This window comes from Haemorhous mexicanus, chromosome Z, assembly GCF_027477595.1.
Source record: "Haemorhous mexicanus isolate bHaeMex1 chromosome Z, bHaeMex1.pri, whole genome shotgun sequence".
NCBI classification, from domain to species: Eukaryota; Metazoa; Chordata; class Aves; order Passeriformes; family Fringillidae; genus Haemorhous; species Haemorhous mexicanus.
This window is the reverse complement of record NC_082381.1, coordinates 69,018,260-69,042,104: the sequence shown is the minus strand read 5'-3', so window position 1 is coordinate 69,042,104 and position 23,845 is coordinate 69,018,260. Positions and strand designations below refer to the sequence as shown.

General features: G+C 36.5%; 1 protein-coding gene across 1 annotated transcript in view; it reads left to right on the top strand.

Moving 5' to 3' along the window:
• Window positions 1-22,500, top strand: part of CWC27 (CWC27 spliceosome associated cyclophilin) — a 92,966-nt gene extending 70,466 nt beyond the window's left edge. Inside the window, exons 12-14 of the mRNA XM_059836693.1 lie at window positions 2,733-2,842; window positions 5,619-5,722; window positions 22,088-22,500. Of these exons, the coding sequence (XP_059692676.1) occupies window positions 2,733-2,842; window positions 5,619-5,722; window positions 22,088-22,250 (377 nt within the window). The 3' untranslated portion in view covers window positions 22,251-22,500. The remainder of the gene's footprint in view (window positions 1-2,732; window positions 2,843-5,618; window positions 5,723-22,087) is intronic.
• Window positions 22,501-23,845: the final 1,345 nt, after the last annotated feature.

The window sequence follows — 23,845 nt, the reverse complement described above, 5'->3', positions numbered from 1 at the left end:
CAAGATTTATATGAAGGTCAAGTGCTGTTCTTCCTCTTGTTTTCAATTCAGCTGCAAAAGACTTGCAGGGAATCTGGGTTGCAGACTGGGAGATATGAGGTAGTAGACAGCAGTCTACTTTTACATTTAAGAAGGTTTCTTCCCACCAAGTCTCTCTCTTCTGGACTTTTTTCCTTGATTACTGGTTTTCAGTCAGACACAAAGTAATTTTATCAAACTTCTGCTTATCAAAAACTGAATATATAATTTCTATTAGAAAGTACTCTGTAGTTTTGTAATCATTGGAGTTTTCAAGTTTTAAAATGTTAATAACCCATTGGCTTAGGGGCTCTTGAAAGTCCTTCCTGTTTTGTTGCTTGCTTTAAATGTTGTGTGATAGGTTATAGGACTTCATGAAGAAATACAAGCATGTTATAAATAATTTTAATGAAAGTTGGAAAAATATGATGAGTCCAAGGGCACAGCTCTTTTGGTTGAGTCACTCTGAAGTTAGTTCAAGTGGATCTGATTATCTTTTGTCTGAGTTTTAAAAAGGCTTTTCTAGGAGGCAGAGAGCATGAAGTTGAGGATTAGAAAGCCTCTGACAGGCAAAGACCCAAGAAACAATAATATCAAAAGAAGGCTTTAACTGAAATTTAAATTACTTGTATAACAGTAAGTGGCACACATAGGAGTGTAATAAAAACACATAAACATACAGCTTCAGGGAAATTTTACCCTTTTTGTATAAGAATTGTATTTGAGCTGCACTACATTACACTAAATTTTAGTCAAAAGATCTGTGTGACTAAGGGTCACATCTTAAAATTCAGCATATGTACATCAAAGAGTGTATTTGAGGTTTAAATGTTTGCAGCCAGTTTGTGACTGGCATTTTCAAATATGTTCAAGAACACTCTTTTCAGTCTTTTACTTGTCATAGATGGGCAATTATATTCATCATAGGGTAAATGTGATTCCCTTCAAAGCACTCATTTGGCTAAATGTCACCTGAAAGCTTGTTTTTCATAAGGAAGCAGATGGTTTTGTACTTCAAATTATTTATCTAGGGGCTAAATGTTAGTAAAAGAAGATATTATATTGTTTCCAGATAGTCAACACTTTGGGTACATGCATTTGTGCTAAAACTAATGCAGTATTTTGGTGAGGGGTTGGTCTTGAATTAAGAACAAGATTTTTAATTAGTAGAAGAGAATGACATAGTAGGGGAAAATACTGAGCTTTTTCATTATATGTGAGAGTTTTCTCATGAACTTCTGTTCTCCTCAGTTCATCTGATATTATGCTGCATGAGACTTTATGGCAGATTTGTTTAATTCATGCTGCTGTTTAATCATCCCTAAATGTGTGTGTGTATGCATTTATATATTTTGGTCATTCTGGAAGATGGGTTTTTCTTTCTTTGTCTTGCTGGTACCTGTCATACTCTGTTCATGATTATATCCAACATATCAACTGGAAAACAGCAAAAAACCCCAGCTCTGAATGGTATTAAGTATGTTTGATTATTTTCCCTGGTACTTTTTAAATGCAATGTAGAAAGCATTTAAATGTTGTTAAAATGCAATGTAGAAATTAAGATAAAAAATAAATAAGATATTTTATTTGTAGAAATATGTAAACAAGTATTTTATATACATATATACAAATTTATTTCATTTTATTACAAACGGCTGTGTTTATAAACTTCATAGAAAACTTGAGTCGCAAGAGAAATTTAGTTTTGAATCAGAAAGTTTTCCTGTATAGCTGTCAGCAGTCATCCAGAAAACTTGATAACAACAAATTCGTTTAGATTTACAGTTCACCAGGCCATATATCCTGAAATCTCTTGAAACAATTTTCTCCAAAAATGTTGTAATTTGCAAATGTTCATCATTTGCAATCGGACATCCAGGAGGTTTATTCTTCTGTTTGTTACCAGTAATAACAATTGTGTAAATATGTGTACATAAATTTTAAGTATACTAAATCAATATGTACAATGTCTTAATGTTGTTCAAGAAGAAGAAGATAATGTGAAAGTACGGTGTTGATCAATTTTCCAGTTCAGTTTTTGTCCCAATTAACTACTAATGAATAATTTATTCATTAATAATTTAATGGGACAGTGAATACTCTGCAGTGCAGACACTGTTAAAAAAAGATGGAGTAGCTCTTGACTTATCCATATATCACTTTATAAAAAAGAGTTTTATTCCTGAAGAGTTATATAAAAAAGAGTTTAATCCTGATTGACAACATGGACTCTGTTATGAATTGAAATGTTACCGAGTTTTTTCCATATTGCAAAATCAAGGACTTGAGTTGTGGCTACTTCAGCTTACAAAAGAGGAAAACTGTGACATTTTCTATAAATTGTATTTGTTTATTTTTGAACAAATAGTCGCATTAATACGCAACATTTCAACTGCTACAAGAAAGATCTTCAGAAATTAGGGTCATCTGGTTAAAGGAATTTCAACAGTTTTCATCAGAGGTTTTATTTCCGTTATCTTGCTTTCCCTGGCTCCTTAGTAAAATATAATTGAAAGAAAAATCTTTTGACTCATTCTCTGCCCAGTGCAGTGTTGTGTTTTTCATTTCAGCAAGTAGCAAATCATTCTACTGCTGAGAAAGCAGTACAACTGAAATGTTTTATGGGAGTGTTTTGCTTGGTATTTTATCTCCAAAAAGACACTAAATCATAAACCAAACTAAATTTGTTTAACCAAATATATTTCCTTATTCAGAGGAGGAACCTGCTCCAAACAGTGTTGTTGAAGAATACCTTCAGGAGAAGAGAAAATATGAAGACAAGAGAAAGCAGCAGCCAAAGAAAGGAGTTTCCCGTGAAGATCAGGTAATAGTTTGACAGCTTGGGCAACAAAAATCCAGAAAATTAATTATGTTCATTTTTGAATACGTTTATCTCTTCATTTGTATAAAAGCAGAGTTTTAAAATCTGTTATTTCATTTTCTATTAAAAGAAAGTTATTATTCATAAAAATTAATATTTTAATTACCAAGGTAGACAGGTAACTGAATTTTCAATGCGTGCTTGAAAGGGCTCCCAGTTTAGTTGCTAAAATCTCCTGAAAGGAAATGCTAGTCATGAAGAGGTGTCCTTGATTACATTTTTAAGAATTTGCATTTCTTCACCTTATGCTTTCCTTGCTGCAAGATAACACTGGGACAGAAGTTTACATATTTGGCATTTGGTTTTCAAACTTTTTAAATTATGGTTTAAAGATATTAAATTCATCAATACTTCTTGTTCTGAAATGTAAGAAATCGTTTATAAGAGAGACTGTTTTAAATACAATTTAAATTATTATTCAAAATTAGTTAGCATGTCAGTAGGCTCTAGTAAGCAAATATGAGCAAAGTAAGGTTTGCTTTACAAAGGCTTTTTTTTTTCTAAAATAGAAAAGTCTGAAATGGTTAAATAGATGAAACTGCCTATGAAGTGGAAATACCATCAAAATGTGTGCTGTACGTCAAACACATTGGTTTGTAAGTGCATGTCAGTTCAGCTACGAAGATGTTCCTGTTCACATGTTGAATCTAGAAGAGATTGGAAACTTGAGGCTTAGTAACTTCAAAGCAGCATTTGGCAAACCTTTATATATGCAGCAAGCTGATTTAGCCCTAAACTAAGAAGTTTATGGAAACTTTGTACATTCAAAATCCCATTATCTTTGAATCAAAGAGTACTAAAGCTCTGTTGGCAGTGTGGATCAAGGCACTTAAAACCATGTCTAATGAATTTATATCAGCCCTGTCCTGGACATCACCAGAAAACAAGATGAGATGATAGGGATATATATTCTAGGAGATCTTAATTTTTATTTACGTAACTCTGCTGGCAACTATTCAACAATAATTAATCAAGTTCTTTGTAATCCATTTCACTTGTGGAGAGCCCCTTCTTGTCTCACACCCCTTGTAACTTATGGTACAGTACAATACCATTTTCCATCCTCAGTGCAATAGTTAAGGAAAAGGGAGAAAAGGTATCTTTCCCTAAAATACTAGATAATGGAAGTTCTAGCCCTCCTATTCAGCAAGGGTCAAATGATAAAATTATTCAAAGCACAGTGTAGCATCTGGTGACTCACTGCAAAAATGCCTACTAAGATATTTCAAAATTATTTCTGTCATCATGTCTATTCACAGGAATGCTGTCACCAAAGAAAATTAGACAGGACACAAGGAATGTGGCTTATTTTCGTCACAGTTTCATATTAAAAGGGTCAGTTTGAGTTTGTTTCCTTCTGTGATGACCTCAGCAAAGATTTGCTGTCTCAGGTGTTGCGAGTATAGTGTTTGTTTAAAATAGTATGGAAAGCTGTAGAACTAGAATGATTTGCAGGCCCAAATATCCTCAAAACTTTCCTCTTTCTCACCTTAAACGAAGAATAGACAGAAAATAAAGAAAGTAAATGCAAAAAAAGTCCTCCAAAATCTGCCCTTGGCAGTGCTAAAATATGTTTTTGAAAGAATTCAAAAGCCAGGAAACTCCTCAAGTTAAGATTGCTCCCAGAAGGAAATTTGATTCCAGTGAACACTTCTGGTATTTCCTATTTCTGTTTTCTATTCTTGTTTAGTTTTTATTCTTTTAAATTTGAAAAACTTGACCAAACAAAACTACACAGCCATACAGAGGTGTTTTACAGCATAGGTTGCCAACCTATCACCTACAAATCAAATGTAGCCTGCCACATAAATTCAGTTAGGCACTTACTCCCTGATGCTTTCATTTTCAGGAATGTCTCAAATATCAGAAAAAAAAAAAAAAAAGTCTGTGGGCTGTGCAAATTATTCATAAGCTCTTTGCTTTTTTTTTGAAGAGCCCCCCTCTACCATCACAAGGCTCAGACATAAGACTTTTGTATAATCAAACTGCCATTTGAGATGATCAGAAACAAGAACTATGGTATGATCTTCAGGTGTCATCTGAGATTTGGTGACTTCATTGTTCCTGAAAGATCAGGCAATGTCTGTTTGAGAATAAAGCAGCAGATTTTAATTAGCATGAGCTTTAGATGTGCAGCATAAGAACCTGTATCTGCAGAATTAGTTAAACTGACTCATTTTTTTAGACAAAAACTTTGAGTTTTTTCAATGTCCACACATCATTTAAAAGACCATCAACATAAAGTATGTAAGTATCTGTTAAACTGGGTCTTCAAGACTTGAATGGTTGGTAATTTATACAGTAGATTACTTTAAAACAGGACAGTAGCATGCCCAAAAAGTAAAATTAATTTCGGCAATGTTATTTAATCAGCTGTTTTATTCTCTAGGTAGCTACAAGTATTTGTTCCTTAAATATTCCTTTCTATTTCACTAGATAGTGAGAGAAGCGCTTTTTCCCACCTGACAGGCCCCTCCCTGCTTGCTCTTGTTGCCTCAGCACTGCCTGCCCACTCACTCCATCGGTGCTCTCCATGCAGTCCCGCTCTCGCACCCGCCATCACCTCTTGCTCTCTCACTAGCCTCTCTAAAGTGTTTCTTCCAAATTCAAATGAAACATCACTCTCATTGTACTTTTTCTCAAAATAATAAAAATGTTGTATATGCCTGTTGGTGTGTAGAAAATCACAATTTCTCTAAAACCATGTGTTTAATTTCAGACACTGGCATTATTAGACCGATTTAAAACAAAGTTAACCCAGGCAATTGAGGAAACTCCTGAAAATGAGCTTTCCGAACCTGACGTAGATAATGACGAAGGATGGTGAGTTTTTTTCCTTTGGATTTCTGTATTTACTGTGTTTACAAATCCTGCTGTACTAACGTAGTCGCGCTGGTATGCATAAACTTGAGTAGCAGAAAACACCAAATGTGAAGGAATCTGCTCCATTAGGAGTCAGCTAAAAGGTACTGGTTTAGCACTCTGAAAAATACGTCATGAGAGTAGATGACATTTAGCATTCTGTAGTTTTAAATCCTTCTAAAACTGTGTGTTGAGTGTGGTAAGTATTTTTAAATGATGGATGAGATTAAGATAGTCTGACTCTGAAGTGTAGGGTGACCCCAAGGCAGTGGGGTATTACTGAAGTTGATAAAGCACTGTAGAAGCTACTTCCTTAATGCCTCCCAGTCAAGAAATCAATGTGTACCCTGTTGTTTCATATTCGTCTTTCATACTAACTACCCACCTTGGGTAATCAAGGGGATAAAAATCAAAATGATTTGAAGTGTGATCTTGAAGCTCTAGGCTGCATGCTGCTAAATGCTCATAAAAGTAGGCATAATGCAAAAATGCATAAAATACCTGGAAAAAAGAAAAGAAATCCTAGCAAAAAAGTTCTGTAAGGATCTGTCATCTCCATTTATAAGGCAAACACTACAGCTGGTCCAACAAAATAGGCTGTCTCTGCCTACAGTTTTCTTCACAGTTGTGTGCATAAGCCATTGGAGCTACAGCAAAATTACCAATAAAATAGAAACTTTAACAAAGTTCATGGCAAATGTTTTAAAACAACCAGTATTTCTGTATATCAGATGACTTAAAATTATTTTGTTTCTTCTTCAAACAGTGTTTTCTTCGTTCATAGCGTCTTTTCCTACCTCAGGCTCTTTGAGGATGAGAGATAACATACAATATAAATTTCAAGATCCTTGGATTTCACTGATATTTGAGATCCTTCTGAGCTACCAAAGTGCTTCTAAGTCCTCCAGGAATTATAGACCAATTATTTCATTTGGAAGGGACCTACAAGCATCATCCTGTCCAACTGCCTATCAATTTCAGGGCTGGCCAAAAGCTATGTTGTTAAGGGCATTGTCCAATTGCCTCTTGAACACTGACAGGCTGGGGGCATTGATCTCTCTAGGAGGCCTGGTCCAGTGTTTAATCACCCTCTTGGTAAAGAAATACTTCCAAATATCTGGTCTAAACCTCCCATGTCCACGATATGATGCTTTTATCTGGCCTTTTTATAAATATTTTATGAATTTGATCTTCATGTCAAATATTTTCTTGTCACAGTAATAGGACCAGTCTTTTAAATACTTTTACAGAGTCCAAACATGTCTTTCCTATTTCTTTCTGAGTAGCTACTGATTTCTAATCATCAGCAATGCTATCCACTGTCATTCCTACTGAATTAAGAAGTGTTGTATTTTCAGATTATGAAGTTGTATTTTTGTTCAGAAAGCAATACTACATTCAGAAATGCGCTAAAACAAATACTTAAAATAATATGAAACTACATAATAGACCAATAATTAATATCATTCATTTTGCAGCTCAGTAAGTGTTCGAGTTAACTTCACAGACAGATGAGGCAGTCTGTTTTCAAATAATTTACTTTGAGGCCACGTAAATTGTCAAATGTATGTTACACAAATTGGCTATAAACAACATTAACAAAGCAATGAAATCTTTTGAAAGCTATTAATTATTGTGTGAAGCACTCAGAAAGTTAAATTGCATATTTTGGATTAAGGGTTTACATTTTCAGTACCTTTGTTGTATAGGAATATTTGAGATAGCTATAGTGACTTTACACTTCAAAATTCTTTCTTAATTTGAATCTACTTCTCAAAAGACAATAACTTCATTTTATTTGATTTTATTAAATATAATTAATGTATGGCATATGCATATATGATACACACAAACAACATGCTTCTTCCAGGCCATTTTGTAGGTCATGGTTGCTGTTTTTCTGGGAAGGGAAAGCCTGCCAGTATGCTTTGCTCTACTGTCAGGGTATGTTATCTGAGGTAAAATGATTGCCTCTAAGACATTTTTATGTGTCCATGAGTGGCCACACATTGAGGTATAATTTTCATTCTCTGTCAAGATAGAAACCATTACCAATTTGTTATGTTTTCTTTTGTTTGGCAAACTTCTCTCTGCATATTTGGCTGAGCTGCTGTATTGGCATGGCACATAGCAGACGTTTGGGCACTTTTCAGCAGCATTCTACTTTTTATGCAATAAAAAAGGAAGAAATATGACTCTATTGTAAACAGTGTGTATGGTGTTTGATAATTATTACCAGACCATACTGTCTAAGAACACATCTGAGAAAATGTTGTGAGGAGTGCTGAAAAGAAATGCGTAAGACTAAGTTTTAAGGTGGGATATCAGAATCTTTGCTGAGACATTTTATTGCAACTTCTACTGCTCCATGAGAGTGATTATTTGTATTTGTCTGCAGCAATCAAAATCCAATTTCCCTTACAGAATTCAAGAATATCATAAACATGGTATCTACTCTAAGAAGGGGTCAAAGAATAAAAATGTCTGACAATAAGTAAGTGGACACAATTTTACAGCATCCGGATACCTTAGAAGGACATTCTTGATCTGAGTTCTTCCAGCCATTATATTCCTTGTGGCTTCATGTTGACAACTAGTGCTTGTGCTTTCCTCTTAATGTTTTTCTTAAAGGTTGTATAGAGTGCTGCAGGGGTAGGTGGAGATTATCTGTCAGAACTCAGTTACATTCTTGGCTTAGAATCTTTACCAAGAAGACTTTTCCCAAAAATGTAGGTGAGGTGAATCACAGTGGCAGCGAGGTGTCATTTGCTTAGAGACTAATATTATGAAAACCAAATATGTCATAACAGAAGACCCAGCTAGAATCTACTTGATGCTTGCCACTTGGATTACTTGATAGGCCTGAATTCAAATGAGAAAATACTGCACAGGCTATACTTATTCAGAACACTGCTGCTACTCATCTTGTGTAGGACTTCCTGTAACACATGTAATTGTATGCATGTGATACCCATTCAGGTAGTAGTGACACTTCAGAGTTCTGATGATAATAACACATAGTTGCAATTGTAGTCAAACACAGCTTTCATTCCAGAAGGTGTTACAACTGCAGCTAATGAAACTAATGATGCAGATCCTGTGAACATGACAAAATATTTTTCATAGAGAAGTCCAACAATGGGATAAAAAAAATCTGAGGCAATCAAGTGCATTCAAAAATTGTTTCAGATAATCTGTGCAAATAGGATGAGAGTGATACTTCGTACTGTAAAACACCCTTCGATCGAGTAATCTGAGAGTTCCAAGTGTTCCTTTCAAGATGTGAAATCTTAGACTAGATACAGCATTCAGCTAAGTCTGTCTGTGTTGAGTGGAAGGACTACTGTTTTTTTTTTTTTTTTCTGTTTTTTTCATACCTGGTTTTCATTCCTTTATAAACCACAAATCCTTTCCTATTGAATGGTTGCCTAACTTAGTTCTGTCCTGTACCCATACTGTTGATCGCTCTTATTGGAATTTAGCCATTCCACTTTTTAAATTGTATCCTGGTTTTCATACTGCTATTCTTGTTTGCCAAAATCACATGAATTCTGAATATTCCAATAAACATTCAAAACTTCATATTATACATATGTTCTGTAATTATATTCTTCTCCAGCATAGTCATAAGTGGAAATGAACTAACCAACCATTACCATATTAATCTTTTCTCTTTGACATTAAGCTGTGGCTGTCTACTCCTAAAAACAGGGCTCTCCAGCTGAATTTTTAGGAACCTTACATGCTTGTGAAATGTAAGAAATATATCTGCACTCTCCTATATGGAATATTGGTTTTGTGGAAGGAACATTATTTATACAGTCTTACAGAAAAAATGCACCAAAAGGTTCAGGAATCAGCTTCAGTACCATTCTTGAAGTTAAAACTCAATTGTCGTTGTCAAGTAACTGAAAAATCAAAATTATCACCACTCCATACCACTAAAATACCATACATTGTGCACAAAACCAGTCAAGTTTACAGAATTTTATAAGACATGGAAGGCACATAGGTTAGGAAATCATGATGGGTTATTTTTTGGATTGATTGAAAAGACATTCCCATTCATTCACATTCATCATTCACTGATGCTCTTCAGTATCTTTGTCAGTGACAGAGGCAGTGCGGCCAAGTGCACCCTCAGTACATTTGCAGTGACAGGAAGCTAAGCAGTGCAGGTGGCACTAGAGAAAGATGGGATGCCATCCAGGGGCACCAGGACAACCTTGAGAAGCAGGTTCATGTGAACCTCATAAAGTTCATCAAGGCCGAGGTGATGCGTCTGGGCCAGGGCAATCCCAGACAAGAGCACAGACTGGGAACGGCCCTGCCCAGAAGGACTTGGGGGTGCTGGTGGCTGAGAGGCTGGACATGCCCCAGCCATGGGCACACACAGCCCAGAGAGCCACACGTGTCCTGGGCTGCATCCAGAGCAGTGTGGGCAGCAGGGCAGGAGGGGATTCTGTCCCTCTGCTCTGCTCTGCTGAGACCCCAGCTGGAGTGCTGCATCAGCTCTGGGGTCCCAGCACAGGGAAGGACATGGACTCTTCTAAGCTGGACCGAAGAAGGAACACAAAAATAGTATCTAGAATATCTCTCCTGTGAGAAAAGGCTGAGAGAGCTGGAGTTGTTCAGGCTAGGTAAGAGAAGGCTCTGGAGAGACCTTAATATGGTAGATATTTCAGTAATTAAAGGGTGATTAAAAGAAAGAGGGAGAGTGACTTTTTACTTGGGTAGGTAGGATCAGGATGAGGGATGGTGATTTTAAATTGAGAGATTTAAATTAGATGCTAGGAAGAAATTCTTTACTCGGAGGGTACAGGCACTAGAACAGGTTGCCCTGAGGGCTGGCAGATGACCCGTGGCAGTGGGGTTGGATTGGGCGACCTTTAAAGGTCCCTTTCAACCCACACCATTCTATGATTCTATAATATGAACATTGCATTGAGGCAATATTCTGTTCCTGCTTGAAAACTATTTCCATGCTGGTAATATGTGTTCAGATAAATACGGTTTTACGTTGTTACTTCTTTAGTTTCGACTTCATGGAAGATGGCAGATTCATTCTGTTGGACCTTCAATATTCAGTGTAGAAACTGAAATATTAACATGTGAAAGTTGTTCCTTACCAGATGGACATGATTATGTGAAGTACATTAAGATTGCTGCCACCAGGGAATCAGCCAAAATCTGTATCATCCTCTGAAGAAGGATTTGGTCTGTTATTAATCCCATCAGTTCACAAGTCAGGGCTACAAGTAGACCCCCAGTTGATTTTAGAGTTTGTGTTACAGTGAAGCCCAGTAATTTTTTTTTCATTCTGCACCTGGCTAGAAGTCTAGGATTTCTTCTTCAGGATTCAGATCTCATCACTGGCCTTTATCTCCTCTCGGTAAAGCACTCTGCCGCCTTTCAGAATTTGACTGAGACTGCCAGCATGCTATTTATTTAATTAATACCACGTGATGCGAGTGCTTCATAACTGAACCACTGCAGTGTTTCCTGGGTGGAATGTAAGGTGTTACATATGAAACATAAAGCTTCTTAATCTTTAAAAGAGATCAGCTTTTTCCTTCCCTGTGGAGTGCTGTCACAGCTGTAACTAAGCAACAAATGTAAATAAGTCACTTAAGTTTTTTTGGAAGTATGTCTAGACTCTGAAACTTGGTCTTTCTTTTAATTTGAAATAACATAAGTCCATTCAGCTTTCAGGTATACTGTAGGACTAGAAAGAATGAGCAAAATGGGAATTTAGAATGAGGTGGTAGTTTTTCACATGGCTTTTCATCTAAAATTCTTCTGGTTACTTACCTTTGTTGAGTCTAAACTATTCTAAATGTTGGTTAATTTGAGGTATAGGAAAAATAGACTTTTTTTAAAAATCAAAATGAAAAAGTCAGTACCTGAAAATACCTTCCAATTTGTACAAAAGGATGTTGTGAAAACTGTGTGACAGTCAAGGTCTTCTATTTTAAACAAAAAGGTACTTCATGTCCTGCTTACTGGATGGTTTCATGTCCATATTGTGTAATTACAAATGTTGTCAAAACTATTGTCCTCTAAGTTATTTGTAAAAAACCTCACATAAGATAATGAGGATTAAAACCAATTCAAATTAATGTAATGACATGCATACTTTAAAGGCACTGTTTAAAATCTCATGTGGCTTAGAAAGTTTTAAACATATCTTCTTTTTGGTCATAAAATATCTTGATCTGTACAGTGATGCTTTACATAGATCAGATCACCTGATTTTAGCAGAAATTGAAGGGAATATGTCTGGTTTTCTCAATTTTTTGATTCTGTGGACAGAAAACTCACAGAAGTTCAGTGCTAAACATTTAAGGTGCCTGGCTTATATAAGTCGGATACTGTAGTCTGTTCCCAATTCTGAATTTCAGAAAACTTCACTGAGGCCACTTAAATATTGTGGAAATACTGGATGCTAATGCTGAGTTCTTTTTGCCAGGACCATAATTGCAATTTGAGTGTACAATTTTTTGCCCAGTTTGAAGTGATAGTTTAATTTTACTCTAGAACACAGAAAATAAATCTGTATATTAAATGAAGGTATTCTCTATCCACCATCAATAGTTATGCCCTGTATCTTCTTTAAGAAACATTTTTGTTCATAATACAGGGAAGTTTCCTTTCAGAATATTTATAATTGATTTCATGAAAAATATGGCACAGTTAGGAGTGGAAACACACAATATTTTACTTACCTTGTATTCTCACAGTAAAAGGTTTTGTAACAGAGGGCGATTTGGGTCTTAAAACAGTATCAAGGCATCACTTTTCAATGTCTGTTGAAAAGTATTGGCTAGAATTGCTTTGGGCTTGGGTATTTTTCAATTGAAATTAATTGCAGAAGCTTAACTGACAAACACAGAAAACCCCTGAAAACTAAGCTGCAGTCTGTTTTACATGCTGATGCTAGCTTGGGGAATGACTGAAAAAGTGCTGCTCTAATTTATGCCAGTGAGGCACAAAGATGGATTAAAGCCATGTTTGCTCCCCTCCTCCCATCCAGACTTGAGCCAGCGTTCCTTCACTAGTCTGGAAAAACTGGCTCTATATTAGGTCTCTCCTGCTAAGGCCATTGATTTACTCAACTACATTTTTTAAAAGTTGACAAAATACTTACTTGATTGTTACAAAGGATAAATGAATGCCAGAGGTCTGTATTAGAAACACATTGGAAAGAGAGGTTTCTTTTCTGTTTGGCAAAAAAATAAGCGTTTGTTTGGGTTTTAGTACTGCCACTAACCTTTAAAGGAAGGGGGAAAAAAACCCCTTCTGCTGTAAATCTTTCTTGTTTCCCTCCAGTCTTGTCTCCACCTTCACCTCTGTACTGCTAGAATATGATCAGACCTTGCTTGATTTGTAAATGCCACCCCCTACCCCACTGGTTCAGTCAGTAATTCAAATTAACAAATCATTCTTCTGCTGGCGTTGTATATTGATGGCCTCTAGCTGTTCAGCATGTCTGAGAAGCTCAGAGCATTTAAAATGGGGTTTTTTGGTTGTTTATTTTTTTGCTAATTCCTTGTATCTGAGCTTATTTGGACTAAGAATCTGAATTTTGACTACTGTTTGACTTAAATTCAGAGATGATCCATGCTTCACTTAAGGGATATCTAGTGTTAGATTTACTGTCTGGAAATCTGACTGGTTTTATTGCCAGAAAATCTAATGAAGAATGAAGAAAAACTTTATTAGCCTGGCTTAAGCTTCCTGTATATTTATACACCTTTTCAAGCACCCCAACTTCATCACATTGAATGACAAATTTAAGTAAGGATTTTGATATATTCAGAATGAGAGAGGGAAGGGCAAAAGAGAAGGGAGAGTGTCCAAAGAAATCTGAATGTTTTGAAAATCTGAATATTTTTGTGCTAGAAATACTCTCCTTTTCACTCCAGCGCTGTGCTGTGTTGATACAATAATGCCTGGCTGCTTGTGTTAACTTGGGGTGGTGATTTGCTGACTGACTTCAGAGTATCAGATGTTGTACAAGCTATTGCTAGAGACAGGATGCTAGAATGGATGGATCACTGGTCTGTTCTGCTATGGTGGCTCCCATGTCCTTGTAGTAAATGCTGTGTAGAGCTTTTCTGTACTGGTGTGCTGTCTGGAATTTGCATTTTTGTCTTCCATACCAGTTTACTCTACCAGGAGCAGTTGTCTATTTAAAGCATCCATCTTCTCACATCAAACTACTTAACATTTTTGTTAAGGGGTCAAGGATGTAGTGCAAATATGTTATACATATTAATTGGTATAGAACAGAAGCAATATCAAGATAGGATAACTCAAAATACAATAACTGAATTTTATTCAGAAAAATATTTATTGCTTGAAAAAGTAAGTCATCATAGTTTAACACAGTTCTCCTGATACTATGAAAAGTCATCACATTTTCCCACAGATTATTACGAGTAAGGTGAGTTTTTTCATAGTTAAGGTGATTTCCGCTTCTCTTAAAAGGTTACTTACAGATAAATGTTCTTTCAAGAGAAAAAGAGTTTTACTACTATCTTGAGTAATCCAAGGATACAATACTATATTAGTCTTCACCAGGATTAGGTTACTTTGTTGTTAGCTTTGCAAAAACTGGTTTCTTTGGGGTTCTTTTTAAACTGGAGGTCCCATGTTTAGTGAAACTATTAGTTTCTTTTTCTAATTTTGGCAGTGATTATTTTGTGATAAAACTAAGCATATTACAGTTCAAATAAACTATCTCAGAAAGTATTATTTTAGAAATATCTGCAGAAGTTCTGTTTTCATCATTTTATGCGGTAGGCCAACACAAAGAGAAATTATAAATTAGTTCTTTGGTCTGTGGAGGATCCAAAACTTGCTGGTTATTCTAAAGAGGTTAAGCCAATTTTCAATCCTCCTGTAACTGTAATGTACCAATTCAAAGGGCTAGTTAAAGTTACCAGAAGTCTACGGGCTGACTTTGTATAATATTTTTAAAGCATGTTTTCATCACTTTTACTTGATTAACACTGGGGACATTTTTGCTTTGTGCAAGAGCAGCAGTAATACCTCCACTGTTGTTGTAGTTTAATGCAGCCATCAGCCAAGCCCCAGGCAGCTGCTCGCTCACTGCCCCACCAGCAGAGTGAATCAGGAGGGTAAAACCTGAAAAGCTCGTGGGGCGAGATACACACAGTTTAAAAGGGAAAGCAAAAGTCCTGCACACAAGCAGAGTGAAACAAGGAATTAATTCCCCGCTTCCCATGGGCAGGCCCCATCCTGCATGACAGTAACTTGGGAAGCTAACACCATCGCTCCAAACATCTCCCTTTCCTTCTTCTTCCCCCCATTTTATATACTGAGCTTGATGCCATATGGCCTGGAATATCCCTTTGGTCAGCTGGGGTCACCTGTCCTGGCTGTGTCCCCTCCCAGCCACTCCCAGTCCCCTCACCACCATGACCATACAAAAAGCAGAAAAGGCCTTGGCTCTGTGTTTGCCCTGCTCAGCAATAACAAAAACAATATCATCGACCCTGTGCTTAGCACAAATCCAAAGCATGGCCCCACATCAGCCGCTGTGAAGAAAGTTAACTCTTCCCCAGTCAAAATCAGCACAAACAGCTGAAAGCTTAAATATTGTAAACTGTAGTAGACTCTTCTGGGTCCTAACCTCAGGAGAGTGCAGGGTGAAGCAGTGTTTATAGCAATAGTAAAATTTTAAATTTCTGTAAAATCAGTATCATAATCACTAACATGGATTGAAAGAATATTATTGCAAAGTATTTTATGTGAATATTTAACATTTGAAGTGGACTGCAATATGGCGCATAGCTGTATTTATAACTATTTTTTCACTACTCTTCTAAGCATTTTTAGCATTTAAAACTTCCACGGAATAACTAATTATTTGGATTTTGCTAGATCTGAATAGCAAATTTTATTTCTCTTTCTAAATATCAAGTCAATAAGCATGAAAAATACAGGGTGTTATAAAAGCATTAAAAAAGGGGGCAAGATATTCCATCATTAGGAAGGGAGATGAGGAAAAAGAAACAAGGAATGTGGAATGATGAAACAAGTACTGAAAAAAAGAAAGAGTGAAAACTCTTAGGGGTAATAGTCACAGCAGAAACCTAGGACCAGAAATTATTCCTAGAAAGTATTGTGGGAGTGAGTCTCTTCTCTCAGTTAACAAGTGATAGGACAAGAGCATGCAGCCTTAAGTTGTGCCAGGGGAGGTTTAGATTGGATATTGGGGAAAATTTTCATTACCACAACAGTTGTCAGGCATAGGAACAGGCTGCCCAGGGAAGTGGTTCCATTCCTTAAAAGGCATGTAAATGTGGCATTTCAGAACATAGTTTAGTGGGCTTGGCAGTGCTGGATCAATGGTCTAATTTTTTGATCCAAAAAGGTCCTTCCCAACTTCAGTGTTTCTATGGTTCTTTGATTATTAACTTGCTTAAAGTGAAATCACACCTGATTTGGCAAACCAGGCGTGGTGGAAATGTGATACAGTGTAAGGCTTAAATATCAAGTGCTACAAAGGGATACAGGCTTTTCTATAGATAATTTAGCACAGCTCCAATATTGTGAGTTAATGAGACAAACAATACTTAAGGAAATTGTTTTCTCAAACATCTTTTTTGAGACAGAAGTGGCTGTGTGAAACAGTGATAATTAAAGAGATTAATCCATCTTTGAGACTGTGTTCTGTCATGGTACTTGGGATATCAACCCTCATTGCTGTAAGAATTAAAAACTACTTCAAGTACTTGGTAAAAAATTGTTTTTCTTTTAATTTTCTTTTAATGATAAGGGAGAGAAACTGGGATTACAAAACTCCTTTGCATGAAAAGAGAGATGATGGGTTATGTTACAGAAGAAGGAAAACAAATCTGGATGTTGAGACAGGGCAAGCAGATGCTACAAAATTTGCTTACAAGAGTTGTATTACACAGAGTACTTAGTGATAGTTGCAGATTTCATTAGAGACACAAACATTTCCGCTCTTCTGCTGCATTAAGTTTACAAAATTATTTGTGAAGCTCTTGGACACACTTTTCCAAGAGCTTTTTCCAAGGAATAATGACAGCAGCGTGATCCAAGAAGCTTATTTTGCTTGTAGCATCTCAATTAAAAACATTTTTTTTAAAATGGAAAAAGGCTAGATGTTAGTAATATATTTCCTCCTTTAAAATTCCCTTTGTTTTATGGCCTTGACATTATTTTTGCCTTGTTCATACTCTTGTTCTCTTGCCCTGATTCAAAATTTATACTTCTTTTTAATTTTGATTTGAGAATTTTCTTCACTTGATTTACATTTCGATAAATCTCTTTCTCTCTGTTTCTGTTTCTCATTCTTATATTTTTTAGTCTTTCCCTTCCTCAATTTATTTTTGTAGTCTCTTAACTGTCTCTCAGTGTTTCTCAAATGTCTCTCTTCTTCCTGTGCCACCCACTACTCTGCTGGGAGCAGAGAGAGTGCCAGTGATTTCATTCTTCCAGAACAGCCTATTTTTTTTTTTCCTTGGGAGAGAGATCTCCTTTGCTTTGATCTGTGGATTCTCATCTGTTTTCTCATCTGTTTGCTTGAATTCCTTTTCTGTCCACTGCCTAGGTATCAGGAGGATGGTGGAAGAAAAGTGCTAGAATGTTTCCTACATTAATGATTTTTGCTTACAATTCAATGTTTACTGTATTTGGAGGAAAAATTAGCATTAAGTAGAATATAACTTACAGAAAGCAGTAGTGTTTGAGTACCTGTCACTGTTTTTGTTTTAAATATGGATGCGTTGTGAAATTGAGTAAATAGGAAGCCTGTTACTTGCAATCAATGTTCAGCTCAGAAACAAATGGTACTGCTAGTAATTATGGTTCATATTGGTCCCATTTTTTAGACAATACAACAGAATTTCTTGACACAGATTCTTAATCCTTCTGCATTCATTTTAGGCAACTTGATGGAAAGAACCAATAACTATCATAAAACACAGCCATAATGTTCAAAATTATGATACTCTACATTTTATAGCAACATGATTAGTTGCTTTATTTATTTTGTATGTATTTAGTGTAAAAAGAAGGAGTATGGTACCAACTGCAATATTTTATGCAGGCCCCTCCAAAGTGCAGGCACCTGCCTAAAACTGCTTAAGAATTTACTGCTGCTCTGCCAGAAGCTACTACCCTTACAACAGAATTGGCAGGATGTAACTTTTGCTCACGCTTGTTGATGACTTTCTGTTTAAAATGCTGATGTAATTGAATGCAAGATAATGTCCCAGGTTTACCTCCAGGCACCAGGAGGTTTGTTCTGTAGGGCCATCTGTGCAAGGAAGGTCAAAGGGGACGGTAGGTGGGTGGCAGCAAACAACAGCTATATCAGTTTGAAAAACGAGTGTGGTCTTAGGCAATACAGCTTTGCACTTTCATTTCAGTTAGTATAAAAATCATTGATGCATGAGTGTACCTGGAAGTTTCAGCTGTATCAGTAGAGCAAAAGCATAGTGCTTCCTTACTCTTGCCAAGATTCAAAATTATTCAGTTCACTGATTGCCACTTCAATTTCTCCCAAAAGGGGTTCTGGAAAGGCCAGAGCTTATGGATCACGGGACTTCTTTTTATGCTACACTTAACATGACTACCACCCGTCAGCAGCTGGCATATGGTTCAGATCCAGTGCCTGGCTCACACATCTCAAAAGCAGAGGGATTACAGTATATCATATCTTTTCTTACAAGTACCGTCTCACTAGAGTAGTTCAAAAGAGCCTGATCTGTTTACTGACCTGAGAATATCACTAGGCCACAAGAGTATCATTGTACCTTTGAAATCCTGTGCTGTTTCTGAAACTGTCTTAAATTCTTTGTGTATTTCAGTCTAACGTTTCAAGACATTCCATTTTTGGAATACAGAAGAGAGCCAGCTACTGAGTGTTCTTTAGTAATATGAAAGGAAAGAAATGCAGGGCAGCTTCTCCCCCATTACATGGGATAGGACCATCGTCAACTTGTAGGATGCTGTCATCTGGTTAGGGTAAAAATCAACCTTTTCAGCAATAAATCCATGCAAAGATTGCTCATTAATTTCTGTTAAGATTATGAGCATCTTAACAGAAATCTTGTGATGGTGTCTTCTATTTAGGAAGAGCAACAACTTGCACAACAAGGTACTTCAAATGCAGAGTAATGAGTTTTGGCAAGCTATTTTATTTTACAACTTTTCAGCATAAAAACTAAGCTGCAAAATTGAGGTTTTGTTTTCTTTTGAGTTTTACTTGGTAGAACTGATACCTCTCATCCTTTAAATTTTGAAGAAAAATGGACTTTAAAATTGAATGTCTCTCTTATATAAAATGAGCTGTCAACAATCAGTGATAAGCACAAGTTAGTGGGTTCCTGAAGACCAGAGACACAGAGATAAAGTTACTGCTTTCAGCACAGTGACTGCAGAAACATGACTGGGCAGCCAGCTCCTCGCTGAACCCAGGAGCATGCAGAAGGGAAGAGAGCTATAAATTGAACAAGGAAAAGTCTTATAAAAGTTGTATTTGTGGAACTACGCCCTAACTCTGCACTTGGAAAATTATGCAAAGGCAAACTTCAGTTAGAGGAACTTGAGTAAGATTAATTTAAATTCAAATGCTTAATATAGAAATAATTATTAAATGCTTCCTATGTTCCTTTAAAAAAAATGAATTACTTTTGAAGAACAGTATTCACTGTGATTTGCCATTCATATAGGTGCAGAACTGATCTACCTGGGAAGATGAGTGACTTGCTAAAATAAATTTAAGGTCACAGAACGAAAATATTTCTTAAAATCTCCACTGCAGTCTGTTTATTTTGCTTTACCTCTGAGATGCTGCATCTAAAATTGATTCTGGGAATATCAAAAAGTTTCTTAATATTGGCTTATTTTTAATCACAGCTGGGAGTGTCTTAGTGGAAAGTTATGAATAAGAGTCAGAGACTATGACTTCTTTCAGCTCTTGGGGAGAAGTAAATATTGCTTCGTCTGAATCTACTGCATCTAATTTTCAAACTACTTGGGGCACTGTATGGCCTGACCCAAGAATTAGAGATGCATTTACTTTTAATTCCTGTTAGTTGTATCCTGCTGGTTATGTCCTATGCTATAGTATCCTTGGAAAACCTGAGTTGATGAAAGGACTAAGTGTGACTACACTTCTACTTACACTCCTATAACACACTTTAAAACCATGCACCGAGGAATGACTCCATCTCTTAGGCTTGTACTTTATTCATACTAGGACAGAGGGATTTGATATGTGTGCTCATCTTTAATAAGTTGAGAAGAATATGACAAATGCAGAAAGCATGTTAGCTAAAATAAATTACTTCAGTCCCTCCACTGTGAGACAATGTTTTTATAATTAAACTACAAATATGTAACCATGAGTCACTCTGATGGTACATTATGTTATTCTGAATAGTAGAGATGACTAAAAAAACAAGTTTGGGTGTTAGTAGTGTGGACAGGGTTATAAACTACCTAAGTTTTTTACATTGGAAACAACTCCTTAAGTATTTATGAAACACATATGTCAAGAATGAGTTGTGATGAAAGTTTTCAATTTTTGTTTTTAGTAATTTTCTAAAGCATTCAAGCAGATCATGTATGGTCTGTAGCTTTGATTTTTTTCTGGTTTCTTTAATAGTACTATATTGTAATCTGCAGTAGCTGAGCTGGTTCTCCCTCCCTTTTTTATGTATGGAGATTTGCTCTAAAGCTCTTAGGAAACTGTTTAGTTCAAAATGTCATACATTTTGGAAGAGACCAATAAAGCAGTGTTTCATTTGCCACAAAACTTTCCTTTTGAAACTTGCCCGTTTTCTTGGATTTTTTGTCAACGAAGGCTGTTGACAAAGACATTCTATAAAGATTGATATGCTTAGATTCAGATCAGTATAGTTCTTAAGTTATCCTATCAAAGTCAAAGACATTTTTGAAATCTCAGAGAATCCAAAGGTTAAGTGTGGGTTTTGCCTAGATACATGAGTTGGCCCCGAAGAAATAATTTGCCACATCTCTGGGCAACCTGTTCTAGTGTTTCACCACCCTTGTCTTAAAAAATGTCTTTCTTAGCTCATCTGAATATGTGCTCTTTTGGTTTAAAACCTTTCCCTTTGTCCTGTAACTGCAGGCCCTGCTAAAGGGTCTGTCACCGTCAGTCCTAGTAAGTCCTGTTACGTACTCCAATAAGATCTCCTGAGAACCTTCTCTTCTCCAGGCTGAATGGTCCCAACTCTCAGCCTGTCCTCACAGGAGTGCTGCTCCATCCCTCTGATCATCTTGGTGGCCTCCTCTGGACTCCCTCCAGCAGGTCCATGTCCTTCCTGTGCTGGGACCCCAGAGCTGATGCAGCACTGCAGCTGGGGTCTCAGCAGAGCAGAGGGGCAGAATCCCCTCCCTGCCCTGCTGCCCACACTGCTCTGGATGCAGCCCAGGACACGTGTGGCTCTCTGGGCTGTGACTGCCCATGGCTGGGTCATGTCCAGCATCTCAGCCACCAGCACCTGTAAATTCCTCCTGGCAGAGCTGCTTCAATCCCTTTTTCTTCCACCATGTGTTGTTATCAGCAGTTGCCCAGGTGTAAGATCTAGTGCTTGGCCTTGTTGAACCTCCTGAGGTTCACGTGCACCACTTTTCCATTATGTAACAGTGATGTTTTCAGATTACTGGAAATTTGCTGAAATTAGGAAATCTCTAATGGGGGAAAAATTTCTAATGAACAGTAGGAAACACATTGAATTGAACAAGGCATTTGTTTAGTCTGGTATTCTGAGAATTAAAAAGCATGATCCGAAGCAAGTTAATGTGAAGCAGCAGGACATGAAGCATTCCCCTTTTGATCTTCTGTGTACCTACTTCAAGCATTTTCCATGTAAACTCTTCACCACTTTTGTAAAACACTCCATCCTGGTGAAAGGTGTCTAAAGTGACTAACAGGAAAACTTGAGAAACTCTCCATGTTCCTGGGAAAAATTTACCATACATTTTGGAAGATATGCTAAATAGAAAAATACAAGAAAACAGAGTTTAGTATGTGAAATAAAATCCAGAGAAAACTCTATCTGTATTTAGCTGTATTTTTCAAAAGGAGTCTTTACAAAATTATGACCCCAATAATATAAGGGTCTTCTAAGAAATTTTTAAAAAAAAATTGCAACAAAAGAAACCCAGGTCAGTTCTTTTCAGTTCTTTTCTGCTATGACCAAAAATAAATCAGAAATTTTTCCATGCATATCATAATTACAAATTGTAGCTTCCATTCTTTCACTGAGTTGGAGTTTGGTTTTTTTTTTTTTGTAGGATGTCACATGTGCTTCAGTTTGAAGACAGAAGCAGAAAGGTAAAAGATGCAAGCATGCAGGATGAAGATACTTTTGAGATCTATGATCCACGAAATCCTGTAACTAAGAGAAGAAGAGAAGAAAGCAAGAAGATAATGAGAGAAAAAAAGGAAAGGAGATAAAAGGAGTGTAAAGTTAGCCAGAGCTGCCTTGGAAAGTGACTGCAATAAAGCACTGGCTCTTTTGTAAGCTGATCCTAAAAATACCACTGGACAAGTGTGAAAAGGAATCTCTCAAGAACCTGTCGTGCAGTTTTGAAGCAGAGCTATCATTTGTTTCTTAAGTTGTGCAGTCAAGTGCTCTCACTGCATTTATTATCCAACCTCTCTAAAGGTTTTTAGAATGATGTATTTAATAAAACAGCTGACTTAACTTTTGTCCGTATTTTAATTACAGTAGTCAAAATCTTTGTTTAATCAAAATATGGTAATCAAGAAGTTTTCAACATAATGAATGTGAATTTGTCTAAGTGAGGATCAGCTTAGAAGATGGAAACCCCATCTGCAGGCTTTTAAGATTTTATGAAAGTACAATTTTAATTATTTTCATTGCTCTTTAAAAGACATGTAAACTTTGCCTGCCTGAACCACTCTGACACAGAATTAAGATGATGCCATACTTTTTAGAATGGTCACAGCTTTCTTGAAACAAGCTAAGTTTAATTTGAGAATCTGGCTATTGTCTCCTTCTTTTGAAATACACATTCCAGTACAGATCCCATCTTGGGAATTGGGATAATACATTTTAGATGTGTTATTTCACTATCCATACCACATGAATAAAAAAAGAGAATCTGAATATGCTGTAATCGTTGCTTAAACCACTTGTTGCAATACCAGAAAGATGCCTTTGGTAGAGTTTTCACTGTAAAGTGGCAGGTAATGAAGATTGGTTTGTTAATTAGTCCAGTACAGAAACAAAAGCAAATATGATCAGTCTCATTAAAAACATAACCCTGCTTTAAACAATTATTCTGTCATCTAAAACTGAACTCACTTGAGCTCAAGCTTCTAGTTTATAGATTTTCCTCATATTTTACAACCCTGAATGTTAATATTTTTACAGATAAACAGGACTTTTCATTGCTCCTTTACAGCAGTTCTGCTGCCCCAAGAACATGAATTACCCAAATAGCCAATAGCTAAAGAAGAGTGAACAAGGTCATTAAAAAGTGCCACCAGAGAGTGTTTTTGCTGATGTTGTTTTTAGAACAAGTTCTGTAAGGTATGGTGTCCTTATCAAGCTGCTACTGCCAAATTTCTTGATAGGGTTTGAGGTGTGAGATACATAAACCTGCATTGGTGGGTTAATGTGGCCCAAATATCAGAGGTTAGATTAATACAGACTATTGCTTAAATGCGCAGTGCAACCTTTGAGATAAGGAGAAAACTTGGAGGTGTGAAGTGAGATCCTGTATAAAGCTGTCATTATTCTCCTCTTAGGTTGAGTGAATTATACTGTGCTATGGTGTAAAGAAGTTAAGAGGGGTTACATTCCTTAACATGATCATTCACAAACTAATGAGTCAAAGGTTTTTAATCATTAAGTCATTTCTGTCAGGCTGCTGCTGGCAAAGTGAAGAACATCTAATGTCGCATGCTGTTACCTCTATTCATTGCTTTGTTTGTGGAGAAAATTTTAAATCAGTCGTTACAGGAAATGAGCATATCAAACCCCATTCTGGTGGAGATGGGAGGGAGGAAAAGGTGATGAACAT